Genomic DNA, 15,670 nt, shown 5'->3' on the forward strand with positions numbered 1-15,670 from the left:
GAGCTTGCTATGTTACTGCCATAGCTCAGAGGGAGGAAAAGGACTGAAGTGTAATACTGTCTAATTTTAAATGAATCCAGGGTAAGCTAGAAAAAGTTTGTTAGCCATATTTGCAGTGGTTTTTAGACATGTATTTCCAAAGCCTGGCTGAAATCATGGGGCTTCCCCCCAGCAGTGGAGCCTGGGGAAGGCGGCCTGAGCCCACAGAAAATGAGTGGTTTTAATGGAGTGAGGCTGGCAGCCGCCCGGGGGTGGTTTGCCCCCGCCGCCGGGGGAGCTGCCCGCCTGGTGCCCGCCAAGGGCTGGCAGGGACAGGCCTGAGTCTCGGGGGGCGCGCGGGGCCCTCGCTGCCGCCGCTCGCTCCGCTCCCCAGGAGCTGTGGGTTAAGTAGCCGCTGCCCCTGCCCAAAGCCGCCCTGGGGCGAGTGGTCGGGGGCCGCCCTGGCCTGGGCGCGGGGCCCTGTGCTGCCCTTCGGCAGCAGCCTCGGCCTCTGCCGAGCAGGGGGAGGCCTTGGTTCCTGCTGGGCTCCTGTGGCCTGGGTGCCCCGCTCCCGCAGGGGCTCTGCCTTCCCCTCGGTAGCTGTTTGCTGCGTGGCCAAGCGCGCGCTGGGCGCCCTGAGCCGTGGCCGCTCCCTGGGAGCTGGGGAGGAAGAACCCTGCGGCCCTCCCTGGGCTCCGGGTGCCAGCCCAGCTCTCCTCTCGACCGAGGGGAAGACTCGGCTGTCTCCGCAGCCCGACTGCTGGGCACGTTGCCAAAACCTTCCCGAAGCCATCTCGCCCCGCGCTGGGCTCCGCTGGCGGCGGGGCAGGGAGGAGGCAGCCCCGCGGCGGTCCCGTGCGCCCGGCCGGGGCTGGGGCAGCGCACCCCAGGGTGGCAGGCGCTTCCGCCTCGATGCCCGCGCTTAGCTGCGGCATTTTAGCTCCGTAGCTGGGACAGAAATGAGCATTTAAAGAAAGGACGATGCAGTGAAATTCTACAACTAAAATGGGCCTCCACGGGGCTTGGGAGCGGGGTCACGGTGGGACCTGGCTGGGGCACTGCTGTGCCTCACCAGCGCGGCCCCTTCCAGCCCAAAAGATGGACGGATCCAGCCGCCACCCAGGCTCTGCCTCTGTGGGGCCGTGGGCAGGGACGCGCTGGCTCCCTGGGCTGTCCCGGGGGTGCTGGCTGCGGGGGGATGGGGCTGGGTGCTGGCAGAGTGGAGCCCCCGGTCCCCCTCAGCCCGGGCTGGGTGCGCCACGCTGCCGGCAAGAGGCCCAGGGCGTGAGTGTGGGCCAGCGGCAGCTGAACCGGGGTCCCGGGGGGGCCCAGCGAGCCCCGGGGCAGCAAAGCCAAGGCTGCAGCAGAGACCTGGGGTGCTTCTCCCACCCCCCTGCTGCTGGGCCTCTGGGACCAGCCAAGACCCCTTCTCCCAGCAGCACCCACCTCTGCCCTCCCTGGGGCCGGGTGCCTCCTGCCTGCCTTCTCCAACCCCAGCGTCTTCCCTTCGCCGCCAGCCCCTGAGGAGGTGACGCAGGGTGCTCCAGGCGCACCTCGAGCCAGGACGCAAACCCCAGCCTCATGGCACGGGAAGGCGAGACCCAGCTCGGCTTCATCACCGCCTTGGCTTCATCACCGCCTCGTCGTGGCGCCGCTGCAGGACTGGCCCGGCCGAGCCCAGGGGCACCCGCAGGGCCCCCCGGCGTGTGCTGCGGGTGCAGGTGCCCCCAGCACCGTGCAGGCCCTGGCTCGGCCCCCTTGGTCTCGGGCCCCTCGGAGTTGCCCAGCCCACGCCTGCAGCCCCTCGCTGTGGGACGGAGCCGCCCCGACAGCTCAAGGGCTCCCGGCTGAGCTGCGGCTGCCCAGATGTGGGGGCCATGGCCGTGGCGATGCGGGGGGCTCAGGGCTCAGCTGTCTGCCCTCCCGGCTGCGGGTGGTGTTTGCCCACTCGCCGTTACCTGCCTCAGGGCACCGTCACGGGCAGAGGTTGGCACAGCGATGGGCGCAGGGACTCCCGCCGCTCCAACAGCCCCCACAGGCTTCAGGCAGGAACCAAGAACTGCGAAAGCCTCTGCCCGCACCGCTGCCATGCCTGCACATCCCCGAGCAGCTGCGCTCCTGGACCAGGAACTGGCGATGCCGGGGGGCTCCGTGCCAGTGCTGGAAAGGCGGTGGTGTCTGTGTAGGGATGGAGCCCCTCCACCACGCCTGTGGTGCAGCGCAGGCACCTGCAGCGCCTCTCTGACAGGGACGATCCGGGGGAAAAACATCCCAGAGAGCAGCGAACGGCGGCTTCGGACGGGCCCAACTAAGGCGTGCGGCTTTTGAGAGGCAGCGCTGCAAAGAGCGGGAGCCTCGGGGGTGTCGGGGGGCTGAGCAGAGATGGGGCAGAAGCCAGCGCCTCGCTGTCGGCACTAACCAGCCCTTGTTCGTCGCATCGCCAGATCACTTGTGTCGTTTCGTTTTTCTCAGCGCGGGTCTGGCCCAGCTCTCCCACAAACGGCACCGGAGGAGCGGGGCAGGAGCAGCCAGGGGTTCGCCTGTCCTGAAGCAACACCCCGCTCCCTGCGGGCGCCCGTGGGAGACACTGCCGGGGCCCAGCCAAGCGCTCCCATCAGTGCACACACAACCAGCAGGGAGGAACTTAGTTATCCTTTTATTTATAAACAAATCAACGTAAAATAAGTGCAGAGGAAAGCACTGGCTGACCCCGCACGGGGACCTGTCTGCAGCGGGATCAGCGTCAGGTAAAAACGAGGGGCGTCCGGGGCCGATGCTGTGAGCGCCGGGGCTCCGCGAGTGGCCGGAGCCCCACCTCCCTCCGGCCACACCGGTGCAGCAGCAGCGACTGCAGCACAGACTTTGCTGTACAACAAAAAGCCTTTTTATTACTTTGGGGTTTGGGGTATTTTTTTTGTTTTTTAACTTTTCCCCTTAGGGGTAAACCTGGCCCAGTGCAAGGACTGGAGGGTTGTTCACCACGGGGGCCCTTCCTGCTGCTGGCCGGGGCCCTCGAGGTTGGCAGGGACGAGGGTGCGAGACGTTGCTCTGGATGCACAGAGGGTGAGCCGAAGAGAGGGGAAAGAAGTGCCTGCAGTGGAGATCCCCGTCCCAGCCCTTCGGTCGGTGCAGAACGGAAGCGTGCGCGGGAGCGCTGTGGGTGCATGCGTGGGCACACGCCTGGGCCAGCCCTCGCCCCCGCCGCGCTGCTCCCCGTCCGCCCGTCCCCGGCTCGGGGCAGGAGATGCTCCAGCCCCCGTCCCCACAGGCAGCCCCGAGCCTGGCAGCCCCTGCCCAGGGGCGGCGGCGGCAGCGCTGGGTGGCCTCCGCTCCGGTGCTCCTCTTGCAGCTGCAGTAACGTGTCTGGGACAGCAGGTTACCGCTCAAGTGCCATCAAAAATAAATACATTAGACTGTCTGAAACAAACAGGTGCTGCCAGGCAGGGCAAAGCCCTCGCAGGAAGAGCAACGCGAGGACAGGTCACCGCTCTGGGATCCTCGGACTTGCCAGACCCAACACCCTCTCGCACACGCTGAGCTGGGACGGACAGAAACACCAGAGGACCGGGCGGGCCCCTGGGAAGACGAACCTTTGCAGCTCTGGCTAAAAAGCTCCAAGAGTTGCAAGTTCAACAACAGGTAGAAAAATCATTTCATCATTTTAAACAGATAACTCCTTATTTAAAAAAAACAACTAAAAAAAAAAAAACTCAAAAAAAAAAAAAAGAGAGAAGGATCAGTTGAGTCCTGCAGCATCCAGCCAGCCTCCAACGCCGACCCAGGCCCGTCCTTGCCACGGGCACGCCAGACCCAGCCACGCTCCTCGGCTCTCCCGCAGCTCCATGCCCCTGGGCAGCACCGCGTGCCGCCGCACGGCCTCTCCAGTCAGAAATAAATACGAAGGCCTCCATCCCTGGACCGGCGTCCCCAGCTGGAGGAAGGCCGGGAGCTGAGGGGCAGGCAGAGCTCGGGAGGCGAGCGGCCCCCAGGCCGGGCGGCCGGGCTCCCCCCAGGCGTGGAAGACGGGGACAGGGGCAGTCACAGCTCTGAGCTCGCCGCGGTGCTGTGGGGGCCAAGCGGGAGCCGGGGACGCCGCCTGCCCGGCGAAGCGCAAAGCCTCCAGCCCCCCTGGCCCACCGCCCCTCGGAGGGGCTGGGGGCTGAGGGCCACCCCGAGCAGCGAGGCCGGGAGCGCACGAGCCGCAGTGCGAGGGCGAGGAGCCGGCATGAGCGCCCAGTCCCCACGGGCTCTGCCATCCCAGGGAAGCAGGACCGGGAGCCTGCAGAGAACCACTGGCTGGGCAGCAGGGAGAGACCCTCCGCTTCCAACAGGATGCCCACGACTCCAGTCCGGTGCGAAGCCCCGGGGCCAACTGGCGCAGGGGCGGGCGGGTGGCTGGACCCCTGCAGCGGGGCCGGGGTGTTGGCGAGGTGTCCGTCTGCGGCGTAAATGGGTGTGTGTGCATGCGTACCTGTCGGCAGGCGAGCGCGGGTATGGATGGCCAGGAGCGGAGCTTCCAGGATCCGTCCTGCCAAGCGTCCTCTCAGAACTTGCCTTGCTTTAGCTTGTCAATGTGGTAAGTGAGCTTCAGGGCTGGCCCCAGCTTCAGCCCCATGTACTTCATCATCATGTCACTCCGCAGCAAGAGCAGGGCTTTCCCGTCGATCTCCTGCAAGGAGGGGAAACAACAGCGCTTGTGACTACACCTGCAAGCCCTAACCCTGCCCGCGGAGCCAGGCCGTGCCCAAAATGACGGCGGCTGAAGCAGCACGGCTGGGCGCGAGAGCAGCGCTCGGCAGCGGAGGTGGGTTGCACGTAACTGCAGCATCCCAGCGCAGGCATCCCGCCCCGCCTGCAGCACGGGGGCTCAGCCTCGGATCCCCGCCTGGCGGTGGGAAATCTGCTGGGTGATAAACGCCCAGGAGCCACGTCCAGCTGGTCAGCAAATCCTGAATGGAGGCGGGGAGGATGGAAAAGAGGGGGGTTTCCCTGACAGGGGAACGACCGAGGCAGCAGCAGTGCAGGGGAGCAGTCTCTCACTCAAGGGCATCGTCATCCCACTGCAGGGGAAACAGCCCGGGAGGGGATGCGCCGGCCCTGGCAGCAGTCCTACCACAACACACGCAGCCCTGAAGTCAAGGTTGAAGAAGGAGGCAAGGAACCACAGTCTGCCAGCCCAAAGAGACTGCCACTGTGAGCAAATTGCTGGGGTTGTAAGCGAAGTCCCAGCAGCTGGCAGAGCAACGGCGGAGCATCTCATCTCCAGCAGGGCTGATTCCAACACCACAGCTTTCAGAAGCATCCGATGCCCTACAGCTGAGCCAGATGTGTCCCTCACTGAGGCTCAGGAGGGGAGGGCCCATGAAGCTCGAAATAACCAGAGGAGAGCTTTGCACTTAGCATCTGCGAGTGGAAGTTTTCCAGTCCCTTGCAGCCCTCCTTTCCTTGACCTGGTCCAGGCTTGGCCCAGAGCTTTGCAGTGGGCAGGTTTCCATGAAGAAAATGTTAATGGACTTACAAGTGAAAAAGAAAAATCACAGCCTCTAGCAACAGAAAATCCTGTCCTACGTCGACGCTCAGTTAGGTCTCACACTTGGTAAGGTCTCCCGTAATCTCCAGGACCGTGTTTGTTGCGCTGTTCCCTTCTTCAGGTGAAAGCAAAGTTCTTCCTTCAGGACTGCCACTACGGGGGGCTTTCATCCCTTAGCAGAGGTGAGCACTCTCTTGCATAATTAAAACAAAACATTTTTCAATTACTGGCAGTCCTAAAATAGAACTAATTAAAAAAAAAAAAAAAAAAAAAAGAAAAGAGAGTGTTGTCGCAGCCCAGCACAGAGCAAGCAGCGTCCCATCCGCCTCTCCTCCCTGGGGAAGATGGGCGTTTTCTCCTACCGCTCTTCTGACTTCATGAGCACCGCCAGGTATAACATGGGCTGAATCAAAAGGCAGAGGGAAGACGAACTGTCTGGCAGGAATCAGGCCATGGAGCTGCCAAAATTTTTGTAGCTTTAATTGTAGGAACTCCATGCTGTGTGTCTGCAGCTATTTTACACTTAACGACATGCACAAGAACCAGCGCCTTAGGAGACCCGTTTTTATAGGAAACGGGGGAGTTTAGCAGCAACGCACTCAATGAATTCCACTTGGAACATGTTTCTTGCCAGGAGAAATTTGCTACGAGGTGAATATTAAGACTCCAGGACAAACAAGGTTTTGTGTTTTCAGCGCTAGGGTTCAAATCCAGCTAAGAGCTGAGCTCTCCGCACGCACAAAGGCAGTGGTGCTTGGAGCTTTAACGTCTGCGATGGCTTCCCCTCGACGACTTCTGAGAAAGAGGATCCCAAGCCTGAACACGATACGAGCAGGATTTATGAGGATGTTTTTCTTCACCCAAAACTCCAGCTGGTGCAAAGTGCTGCCGTTCTTCTGACTCCTAGATTTTCCCTGTGTGACGATCCGCCCCCTCCCATATATAATATGTACATACGCGTGCACACACATACACAACATATACAGACATGCTTACATGTTTTCGAAAGAGGTCAGCGTGGGGTCCCAGCTGTGGATCCGCTTCTCGTATGAACTGCATCACCTCCTCCACCGTCCAGGACGAGGGGTCGCGGCTGCTCAGCCGTGAGACGTCTCGAGAGCCGAGGTATCTCTCTGAACCTGGGGGGGAATTGCCAGAGAGCAGCCGTTACGCCGGGTATCCCCGCAGCATCGCTCCAGCAGTTATTCACCCTTATCTACCGTTCAGTCTCTTCTCTCAATGCCACGGCAGAGCCAATGTGAAGGGCACGTCCCAGCTGTGCCCCAGAGACTCCTGCGGCACAGGTCTAGCAGCGAAGCCTTACTCTCTCTCCTTAGGCCTTACTTTTCAGGGCAGCCTTCTGTGCCGAGCCCTGTTCCTCACTCTAACCCCCAATCTCCCCTTGCCCCCCTTCAGCTGAGCTTGGTCCCCCCATTCCCACTCTTCCTTGCCCATCTACTGACGGCTCCCACCTTTGCAGAAAACAATCCTCCATTCCCAATTCTCTCCCCACGCGCCGTTCCTCCCCTCGCTCCCCCGCTCCAAACACCGCCTTTAGCCAGTTTAACACAGCAAAGCTGCTTTATGTTTTCATCGGCTGCGTTTTCTGACAGACTGAGCCCACATGCGAAATCCTGTAGTCCTGAAGCACTGCCCGAGCTAACAAAGTCCCGCTCCCAACGTGCCGGCATCGGCACAGCCTGGTGTTCCAGCTCTCTGCCTGCTCACACAGAAGCGGGGGGAGGCAGACGGATCAAGGCATTTTTAGAGGCTTTTATTGATGCCGTGCAGCTACAATTACCATTTTTTTTGCCAACACCTGGATCTGACACGTGCCGATTCACTGCAATGAACAGCTCTGCTGCCTCTATTCCTCTGTACAGACAAGTGCCACTCGCGCATCCACCGTCCCCCGGCCACCCGCCCCCGCTCCCAGCCTCGCCGGGCAGCTCTCGACTCCCTGGCCGCTCCCGCTCCATCCTGACGGACTCAGACGCCCATTTATCGCTTTGACAGCCCCCTGCTCGTGCTCGCAAATTCCGCTCCTGCCTCCTCCTTCCCGTCCACTGACCTCCGGCTCCCACCTAGGCACCGCGCGAAGGAGCGACCCTGCCAGCGTCGCCTCGCCGCGTTTCCACCCGCCCATCTGCCACGTCTCTAGAGCTACCGTTCAACCTAACAGACTACCTGTTTAACAGTGCAGAAGCCAGTCTCTGGTACTTGCTGAAGTTAGAAAGGTGAAACTGGAGTTAGAAAAGCCCTTTATTGCCAAATTTACAATCGGAGGGCTGGCTTCTTAACTCTCTTACCCCCAGAGCTAAGCCTACGCAAGGCAGAGGTACTGCCCTGGGTGAGGCTAGAGGGTTGGTGCAGGTGCCTGTATCCTTGCAGGCGATAGTCTCTGGAGCTCCTGCTGTGGCTGGATGAATTGACAGAGTTCAAGGCAGAGTCCATGGGGTCCAGGCGAGGCTCCAAGGGCCCTGGGAGGCCATCTCCCAGAACAAAGGTTTCACCTGGAACGCACCAAGCTGCAGTCAGTGCACCCGAACGCCACGCAGCCCGAAGTTACCGCTCGGCAGCAGAAAGCAGAACCGCAGCAAAGGCAGCGCTCGCGCGCGGCTGCGGGGTCGAACCACCGTGTCGGTGGTCTCCTCGAAAGCACAGACATTAAAACAGGCACTGCTAAAGCACCGCAGCCCGGTGTTTGCCTGGCAAATGCCAGTCCAACCAGTTAGCCGTGGTAATGGTTGGTACCCAGACTGGAGCAACAGCTGCTCTGTTAATGCCACCACCAGCTCTGGCTTGCGGTCCCGTGTCCTTACTGCTTCCAGGGGCCCTTCTGTGGCAGTGGGCCACCGCGGCGGGGGGCTGCCCGTTCTGGATGCCAACGGACACAGGACAGACACACCAGCCCTGAGCGGGGAGAGGAGGCTCCCCGAGACTCGGGGTCAAGCGCTGCACATAACCAGCATTAGCGTGCAAGGTAACGGAGCCGGCGGTCGGGCCCGTGGGGGTATTTAGCAAGACACGCCGTAGCCCAGACAGCAGCGTGCGTGCAGAGCCGGAGGGAGCAGCAGGCTCCTCTGAGCAGCCCGGCTGCACTGTCACAGCCCGGCAACGCTCTCACCCCGTGCTGATGCTCCAGCCCCGAAAGCAAGGTGCCAGTGACCAGCTGCTCGCCCCTCCTCACCTCCTGCTGGGCCTTTTTTCACTGCCTAACCCAGTCGGTGGCCAGCACCCTTTGCTGGGAGACGCGCAGGAGGGACAGGGCAGAGGGCTCTCCCTGGGCAGGGGTTCCGCTGCGAGACTGGCTTCCTCACCTTCTCTTCCAAAAACACATTTAATTTGCAGCTGTCGGAGGCAGTATTAGGACGGAGGGGCTGAGGAAACTATCCAGGGCGAGATATGGTATTGGCTGAGCCAGCAAGATCTCCCTTTGCTGTTATACTGCGACAGCTTCATCCTAGAACCACGTGTTTGTAGATTTTACTACAGCACACACAACCTAGTCTCACACCAGGTGGACCTGATGCCTCACGAGTCATCCTCAAATACCTGCGGTCATTATTATGAAATACCTGGCGAGTTTGCACAGCCAAAGAGGAAAGCAGCTCCTACAACGAGGGGTATTGCCTGTGCACTCTAGGCTGGGCCACCGCATCTGGCTGGGAGCTGGAGCTCCTCTACCAGCGTCCGTAGAGCCCCTGAGACCAGCTCACAGCCCTGAGCTGCTGCCATTCAAGCACCACAGTAGGTGACAAGGATGAAGAAACCTGAGCATTTGCCCCAGCCAGGCCCTGGGCTTCTTCCCTGGGACTTCCCAGACAACAGGAGCAGCAGTGAGGCTGTGCTGAACTGGGATGGTGGTGAGGGCACAGAGTCGGTACCGCAGCCCGTGAGACCCAAAAGCTGTTGAGATCTTCCCAAACCTTCCTGCTAAGCTGATGCTGCCATGAAGATGGAGATGCAGCCTGCCAGAGCCTGAAGCAGCACCTGAGTGTTGCAGAGGTGAGGCCCCAACAATCTCTCTTGGAGGCATGTTGTTTTATCCGGTTTCTGTGAACTATAGGACTATTCTGTGAACTGGGATCCTCTGGTTTCAGTGCTTCTGCTGCCTGTGTCTGAGCAGAGATCTCAGAGGTGAGTTCAGCTGGAGGCAGCCAGCTCATGCCTCCCCTGGCTTCATCTCATAAGGCTACAGAACAGAAACATCCCTCCTGCCCAGCTGTTTGGCAATTCAGGGAGGCAGAAGTGAGGTTACCGCCTGCGTAACCGCAACCCTCCATCTCGTGGGCTTTGTTACTCTGCACGTGAGGCATTTCTGTCTGTCTTTGCTTTGAGGTCTCTGGGACGCTCTCAGAAACCAGCAGCGCATCCTTAAAATCTCACGTAGAAACAGCGCTGATGTGAAGACCGTGACTGCCCCAGCGCCCTGTGCTGGCCTCCATGTCACTAGCTTCGCACATGAGTAGATGTGTTTTCACCTGCTCTCTATGCATAAAAGGAGGTTTTGTGACTCATGGCTGTTCCTGAGTAACTTTGGACACCTCCTTCGCTCCCGCACCGCTTTCCCACCATCCCATTTCAGCACCAGACTGGATGCCAGCCCTGCACTGGGCTGGCTGCCCTGGCCCAGGGGTGGATGGAGATGCCCTGGCCTGGGCCCAGACAGACCTACACAGTGGATGTGACTTACACCAGTGGCACTTTATAGTAGCTTCTTCATAGCAACTGCCTTTGGTTTCCTCTCCAACAGGACAGTTTTGCTTAAAACCCAAGCCACTTCCCATTAAATACCTGCACAAAAGGGTGACATCTGACTCAGGGGTCAGCGGGCACAGCCCTCTGCACTGCTCCGGATGCTCTGCAACAGGACAGCGGCTGCAGGCATGGGAATGGGTCTGTGCTGCACATCTCCATCCTCCAAGGCAACCCAGCACCCTCTGTGAGGCGTCGCACAGCCTCAACTCGCCAGGAGGCCCTGGGCTGCTCGCCCCAGATGTGCTGGGTCAGGCAAACGTGTGTGCCTAACTGCTCGTGAAGACCCCAGAGCTCCCACAGAGGGGATTTGTGTCAGCAGAAGGAGTTTCTGGGCTCAGCTAGCGAAGACTACAGCTTGGGAGGCTGGGAGACCACGTGCACAGGTTCATGTCGGTGCAATGCTAAGAATCCAAAACTCACCCTTAGAAAATATTTAACTCAACAATTAACACACTGTCGTTACTCTGATGTAAGTGCACTGTGATGCATTCTTCAAATATGTGATCGTGTTCTCACACGTGCTTATGATCATACCTCCGAAGAGGATGAGGCCATGCAAGCAGGGAGCACTACTTTGCTTTGCTGAAGAGGTGGAACTGAAGCTGCACGTTCACCCTCAGATTACCCATCTCCGGACTGGTGAGTGCTTGGTCGTGCCGTAAATACCGCAGCAGAGCTGGAGGCTTCTTGGTAGGGTCAATGCAAGAGAGATTTAGGATTTTTGGAAAAATACAAACACACAGAGAACTGCTCAGATGAACGATACCTCCAGAAAGGGGAGAGGGAAACAAGGCAAGAGAGGAATGATTACTGTGAATCATCTGTAGCAGAAGACACCACGCTTCTGCAAGTGGCAGGACAAGACTGCATTCAGGCAAATACGCTATCCAGAATCCTTTCGCCCTCGATAACTAGCTTCGGAGTGAGGAAGAGGTGGTTAATTCTTAGGCAGATTTTCTTATACAAACTGCCAGTATTAAATAAAGGCTTACATTTGCAGCATTGTAGGAAAATTAGTGGTGGCGAGGCAGGGAGCAGATAATTAAAGTTTAATTAAACAAATAGTGCTATAGATTCAAGAGTGTCGTTTTGCTGCTAAAACATGGAGTTTGGCCACAAGCATAAATCTGATTTGCACAACTACTAAACACCCACTGTTTCCAACGAGTGATAGTCTTTGAAAAGCAGGTCCCCACTGTGCTGGAACTGCAGCTTTTTAGCAAAAAGCTACATAAATGCCACTGGATGCAAAAGGAAAAACAATGTAAAGACGTGAGATCCCCTCCTCATCTTTCTGACTTCTTGCCAAAGGCACGATGAATGAAGACTTCCCACTGCTGCTCACTGCTTTCAATTTGGCAAACTGGGAACCGCTCAGGTACTGCTGTCTGTCATGCTGCTGAAGCCAGAACACGCTCTGCTGGGGGAGTTCATCACCATGAGAAGATGTACCTCTTTGCTCGAGAAATATTCAATACCTGAGTATTTCAGGCTCATATTCTTAAAATATACCCTCCGAAATGCAAATATTCCTGCTTGTACTTAAATTTCATGGTGGAGGAGGATGAATAGGCTTTTAGCTGTGGGATAAAAATGAATTTCTAGATGGAATTTGGAACTGCACCTCATTTCTGCCTGCCCTGTACACCCTGTGTCCTGGTTTCAGCTGGGACAGAGTTAATTTTCTTCTTAGTAGCTGGTAGAGTGCTGTGTTTTGGATTTAGGATGAGAATAATGGTGATAACACACTGATGTTTTGGTTGTTGCGGAGTACTGTTCACACTGGTCAAGGACTTTTCAGCTTCTCGTGCTCTGTCGGGTGCACACGGAGCTGGGAGGGGGCACAGCCAGGGGGGCTGACCCAGGCTGGCCCAAGGGCTATTCCATACCCTATGGCGTCATGGCCACTATAGAAACTGGGGGAAGAAGAAGGAAGGGGGGGACGTTCGGAGTGATGGCGTTTGCCTTCCCAAGTCACCGTTACGCGTGATGGAGCCCTGCTTTCCTGGGGATGGCTGAGCACCTGCCTGCCCGTGGGAAGCAGGGAATGAATTCCTTGCTTTGCTTTGCTTGCGTGCGCGTGGCTTTTGCTTTACCTCTTAAACTGTCTTTATCTCAGCCCATGAGTTTTCATACTTTTACTCTTCCGATTCTCTCCCCCATCCCACCTGGGGGGAGTGAGCGAGCGGCTGCGTGGGGCTCAGCTGCCGGCTGGGGTTAAACCACGACACCCTGCTTGGACCAAGAACAGCCCAAGACCAAGTTGCTGCAGAAGTGCACACACCAACAGGATCATCACTCTCACGCGAAGGCACGCTTTCTGCCCACTTGTCTTTACTTCTACAGAAGACCCTGGCGTACTCTGGGCATCCAGATGGCACGTTCCATTCAAAGCTCAAGAGATAACTAGTAGACTAAGACTTAGTAAACTAAGACTTCGAAGTAGACTAAGAATCAGTCTTGTAGATGACCTAACATAGGTTCCTCCTTGGAATTTCCCATTATGGAAGCCTTCTGTCTTCACGGACAATATAGAGAGCGTACGATACTCACCACCTAACCAAGGCACCTTAATCTTTAGAGCCCACCACCGTGCTTCAAGAACAGGTGAAAAACTGCACGTTCCACCTGCGGGCAGAGGAGGAGCTGACAGGCTTTGCTAATGGTTACCTAAGTGCAGTGGTTGATGCATTAGAGGAGAATGTCAAGGAGAGCAGCAAGGACGTGTACCTAGAGGTGAGAATCAGACTGGGTCTCAGGGAACAATTTTTGACTTGTCAATATGCTGGAATAGATGAGACAGTCCCACACGTCACCCTACTCTTCGCTTCAGCTATATGACAAACCTACAGTTTTAATCAATGTAGATGCTAAGGCCACTAGAAACTGCCCACCAAGGGTGCAAGTTCAGATCAGCTGTGCTTAGATACGTGGTCAGTAATCCTGAAGAGCACAAGGCACAGCGATGGATGGAGACTAAAATCACACCACAGCGCACAGAATTACAGAATCATAGGATGTCCTGAGTTGGAAGGGACCCACAAGGATCATCGAGTCCAACTCCCGTCCCTGCATAGGACAACCCCAAAAATCACGCCATGTGTCTGAGGGCGTTGTCCAAATGCTTCTTGAGTATTGTCGGGCTTGGTGCCGTGACTGCCTCCCAGGGGAGCCTGTTCCAGTGCTCCACCACCCTCTGGGTGAAGAACCTTTTCCTAATGCCCAACCTAACCCTCCCCGGCAGATCTTCCTGCATGGGAGGCTGTGCACCCTCAAATCAGGATCAACCCGGGAAACTCCACAAGAACCAGGGAAATGGTGATTCTAAAGGGACAGCAACAGAGCACAAAGCCACTGAACTATGAGCCCAGTCAAGAGTCTCTAGCACTTTTTCAGGGACGTATTAGAAAGAATTGAGACTAAGACCTTGGCAGATTTCACCATCAGTTAATTAAAAGGCTTCAGTAAGGTTGAATCTCCAGTCTGCATTATGGAGTGTTTGCAGTTCAAAACAAAAGGGAAGGTGGAAGCGTATTTTTTGAAGAGTCCTGCTCAGGCTCGGGCAGTCCTCCAGCTACCTGGACCCCCTGGACATCTCCCACCGGCACATGCAAGGGACACCTATGGACCACATACCAAAGAGGACATTTCTGCAATTGCTTTTGAGAACATGGCACAGCACGTCTGCACCAGCGTTAGCCGACGGAGGCTGCGGGAAGCAGCAGTGCTGCGGGATGTGATTTGATCCGGTTTAGCTGGTGGAGCACATGCTAGTCAGACCCTCCCTGCTGTTTAGGGAGGACTGTGAGGAACAAGATGGGATCCTGGGAAAGGGCAGCAGGTTCCTGGCCGTACAGCTGCACATCAGCATCTGTACAATACACTGCAGTAAACCATCATGGAAAAATTTGGGGGAAGATTGACTGAAGCAACTGGGCAGTTTTATGACAGTTAATACCACGCATAGCAATGGAAGCTAAAATACGGGTAATTAAATCCCAGATTATAGGGTATTAGATGATGACTATCAGGGTTAGAAGGAATTCTCCCTGCGTTCCACACGCCTTACACAACTGCTTGGGGAACCTGCCTTGGCACAGAGCGGTTTCTTCACTTCTCTCTGACACGCCAAGCACCGACCCATGCCAGAGACAAAGCAAAGCAGGCTTCCTAAACCCACGGCCCGATTTGGCACGGCAAATCTAATCCTGCTGTATCCGTTACAAGTTGCTATAAACAGCCAGCTTTGGGAAGAGACGCTGTGCTCACCTTCCAAAGGGTGACGGTCATTCTTTGGTAACTTGGGGGAGAGAGGAGCACTGTATGGAGGGGAATCTTGGGAATATCGCTTTGTACCCCGGCCTGGTCCCTGCAGAGTGCCGTCTAACGAACTGCTTCTGTCTAGGAAAAGAGAACAAGCCCTATTTAGGAGTGGAGACATTCTGGGAAATTCAGTCTTGCCAGCGTCACCTGAGACTCACATGCATCGCCAGCCTGGTAACAGCCTGTTAAAATGGCAATCCAGCACATCTGTCAGTGCTTAACATTTTATATTTTGCTTTGCAAGTTTTATCAGAGAAAAAGGGTGGCGAGAAACCTAACGAAGAATCTTAGCCACGTTTTGCCGTATTTCACCCCAAATATCACGTCTGATTGACTAAATTCCATTTCTCCTTGTTCTACCCCTAGGCTCATCCGGCACGATTCCTGCTCCTCCCCACTCTTCACTTTTCAGACGCACGTAACCCTTGGACGATTAGCAAACAACCCTCGGATGATTTGCAAACACTCTGTGCCATACACAGTGCTTGATTAAATCGTACTCAAATTTTCAATCTTTCCCCAAATGGATCCCTCAAGCGCCCCAGCTGTCGCTGCTGCTCTTCTCCAAATGCTTCCCAACGATGGGGTTCTCCAAATTGTACACGGCAGATGAGACATCAGGCTGGGCTGCGAGACGGCTCTTTGCAGACAGCTAAAGGCTGCACACAAAGTGTCAGTGGGTGGATGAACACAGAGAATGGAAGCGCTAACACGGACAGGAACAGCAGCCAGGCAGGCGACACAGTGGGTGCAGGCCATGCCCCATCTGGATGGGGCATGGTCAACTGAGAAGCAATGAAGAGGTCACCCACCAGCCGCCGCTTGCCCATGCGGGCCGCCAGCGCTCCTGGCTGGCCCCTTCCAGCTGCCCTGCGCACGGGCGACGTGTGAGCCTGCAGCGTTCGAGGCGTGCGGGGAGAGAGGGGTGAAATGCGTGCAGACAACGCTGGGAGCTGGACAACAGCAGGGAGCAGCCCCAACTGCTGGTGCAGGGCAGGAACGGGTGCTGGAGGGGTGACAGAAATACGGCGGGGAACGACTGGGACCGGACACCAAGGGAGATGCATCACGCCAAAC

The 15,670-nt window shown here is 57.1% G+C and overlaps 1 protein-coding gene across 11 annotated transcripts in view; it reads right to left on the reverse strand.

Moving 5' to 3' along the window:
* Positions 1–2,616: 2,616 nt before the first annotated feature.
* The window catches only part of SCMH1 (Scm polycomb group protein homolog 1), a 74,915-nt gene continuing 61,861 nt past the window's right edge, over positions 2,617–15,670 (reverse strand). For 8 of the 11 annotated variants that reach the window (XM_087760541.1, XM_087760547.1, XM_087760542.1 and 5 more), the window contains 4 exons: positions 14,540–14,671; positions 7,819–8,022; positions 6,506–6,648; positions 2,617–4,648 (listed from right to left, as the gene is read on the reverse strand). In XM_087760541.1, the coding sequence (XP_087616667.1) occupies positions 4,523–4,648; positions 6,506–6,648; positions 7,819–8,022; positions 14,540–14,671 (605 nt within the window). In that variant the 3' untranslated portion in view covers positions 2,617–4,522. The remainder of the gene's footprint in view (positions 4,649–6,505; positions 6,649–7,818; positions 8,023–14,539; positions 14,672–15,670) is intronic. The other 3 variants (XM_087760540.1, XM_087760544.1, XM_087760545.1) reach the window with 3 other exon arrangements.

Source organism: Nipponia nippon, unplaced genomic scaffold, assembly GCF_047370975.1.
Source record: "Nipponia nippon isolate SJK-2023a ecotype South Korea unplaced genomic scaffold, ASM4737097v1 scaffold_23, whole genome shotgun sequence".
NCBI classification, from domain to species: domain Eukaryota; kingdom Metazoa; phylum Chordata; class Aves; order Pelecaniformes; family Threskiornithidae; genus Nipponia; species Nipponia nippon.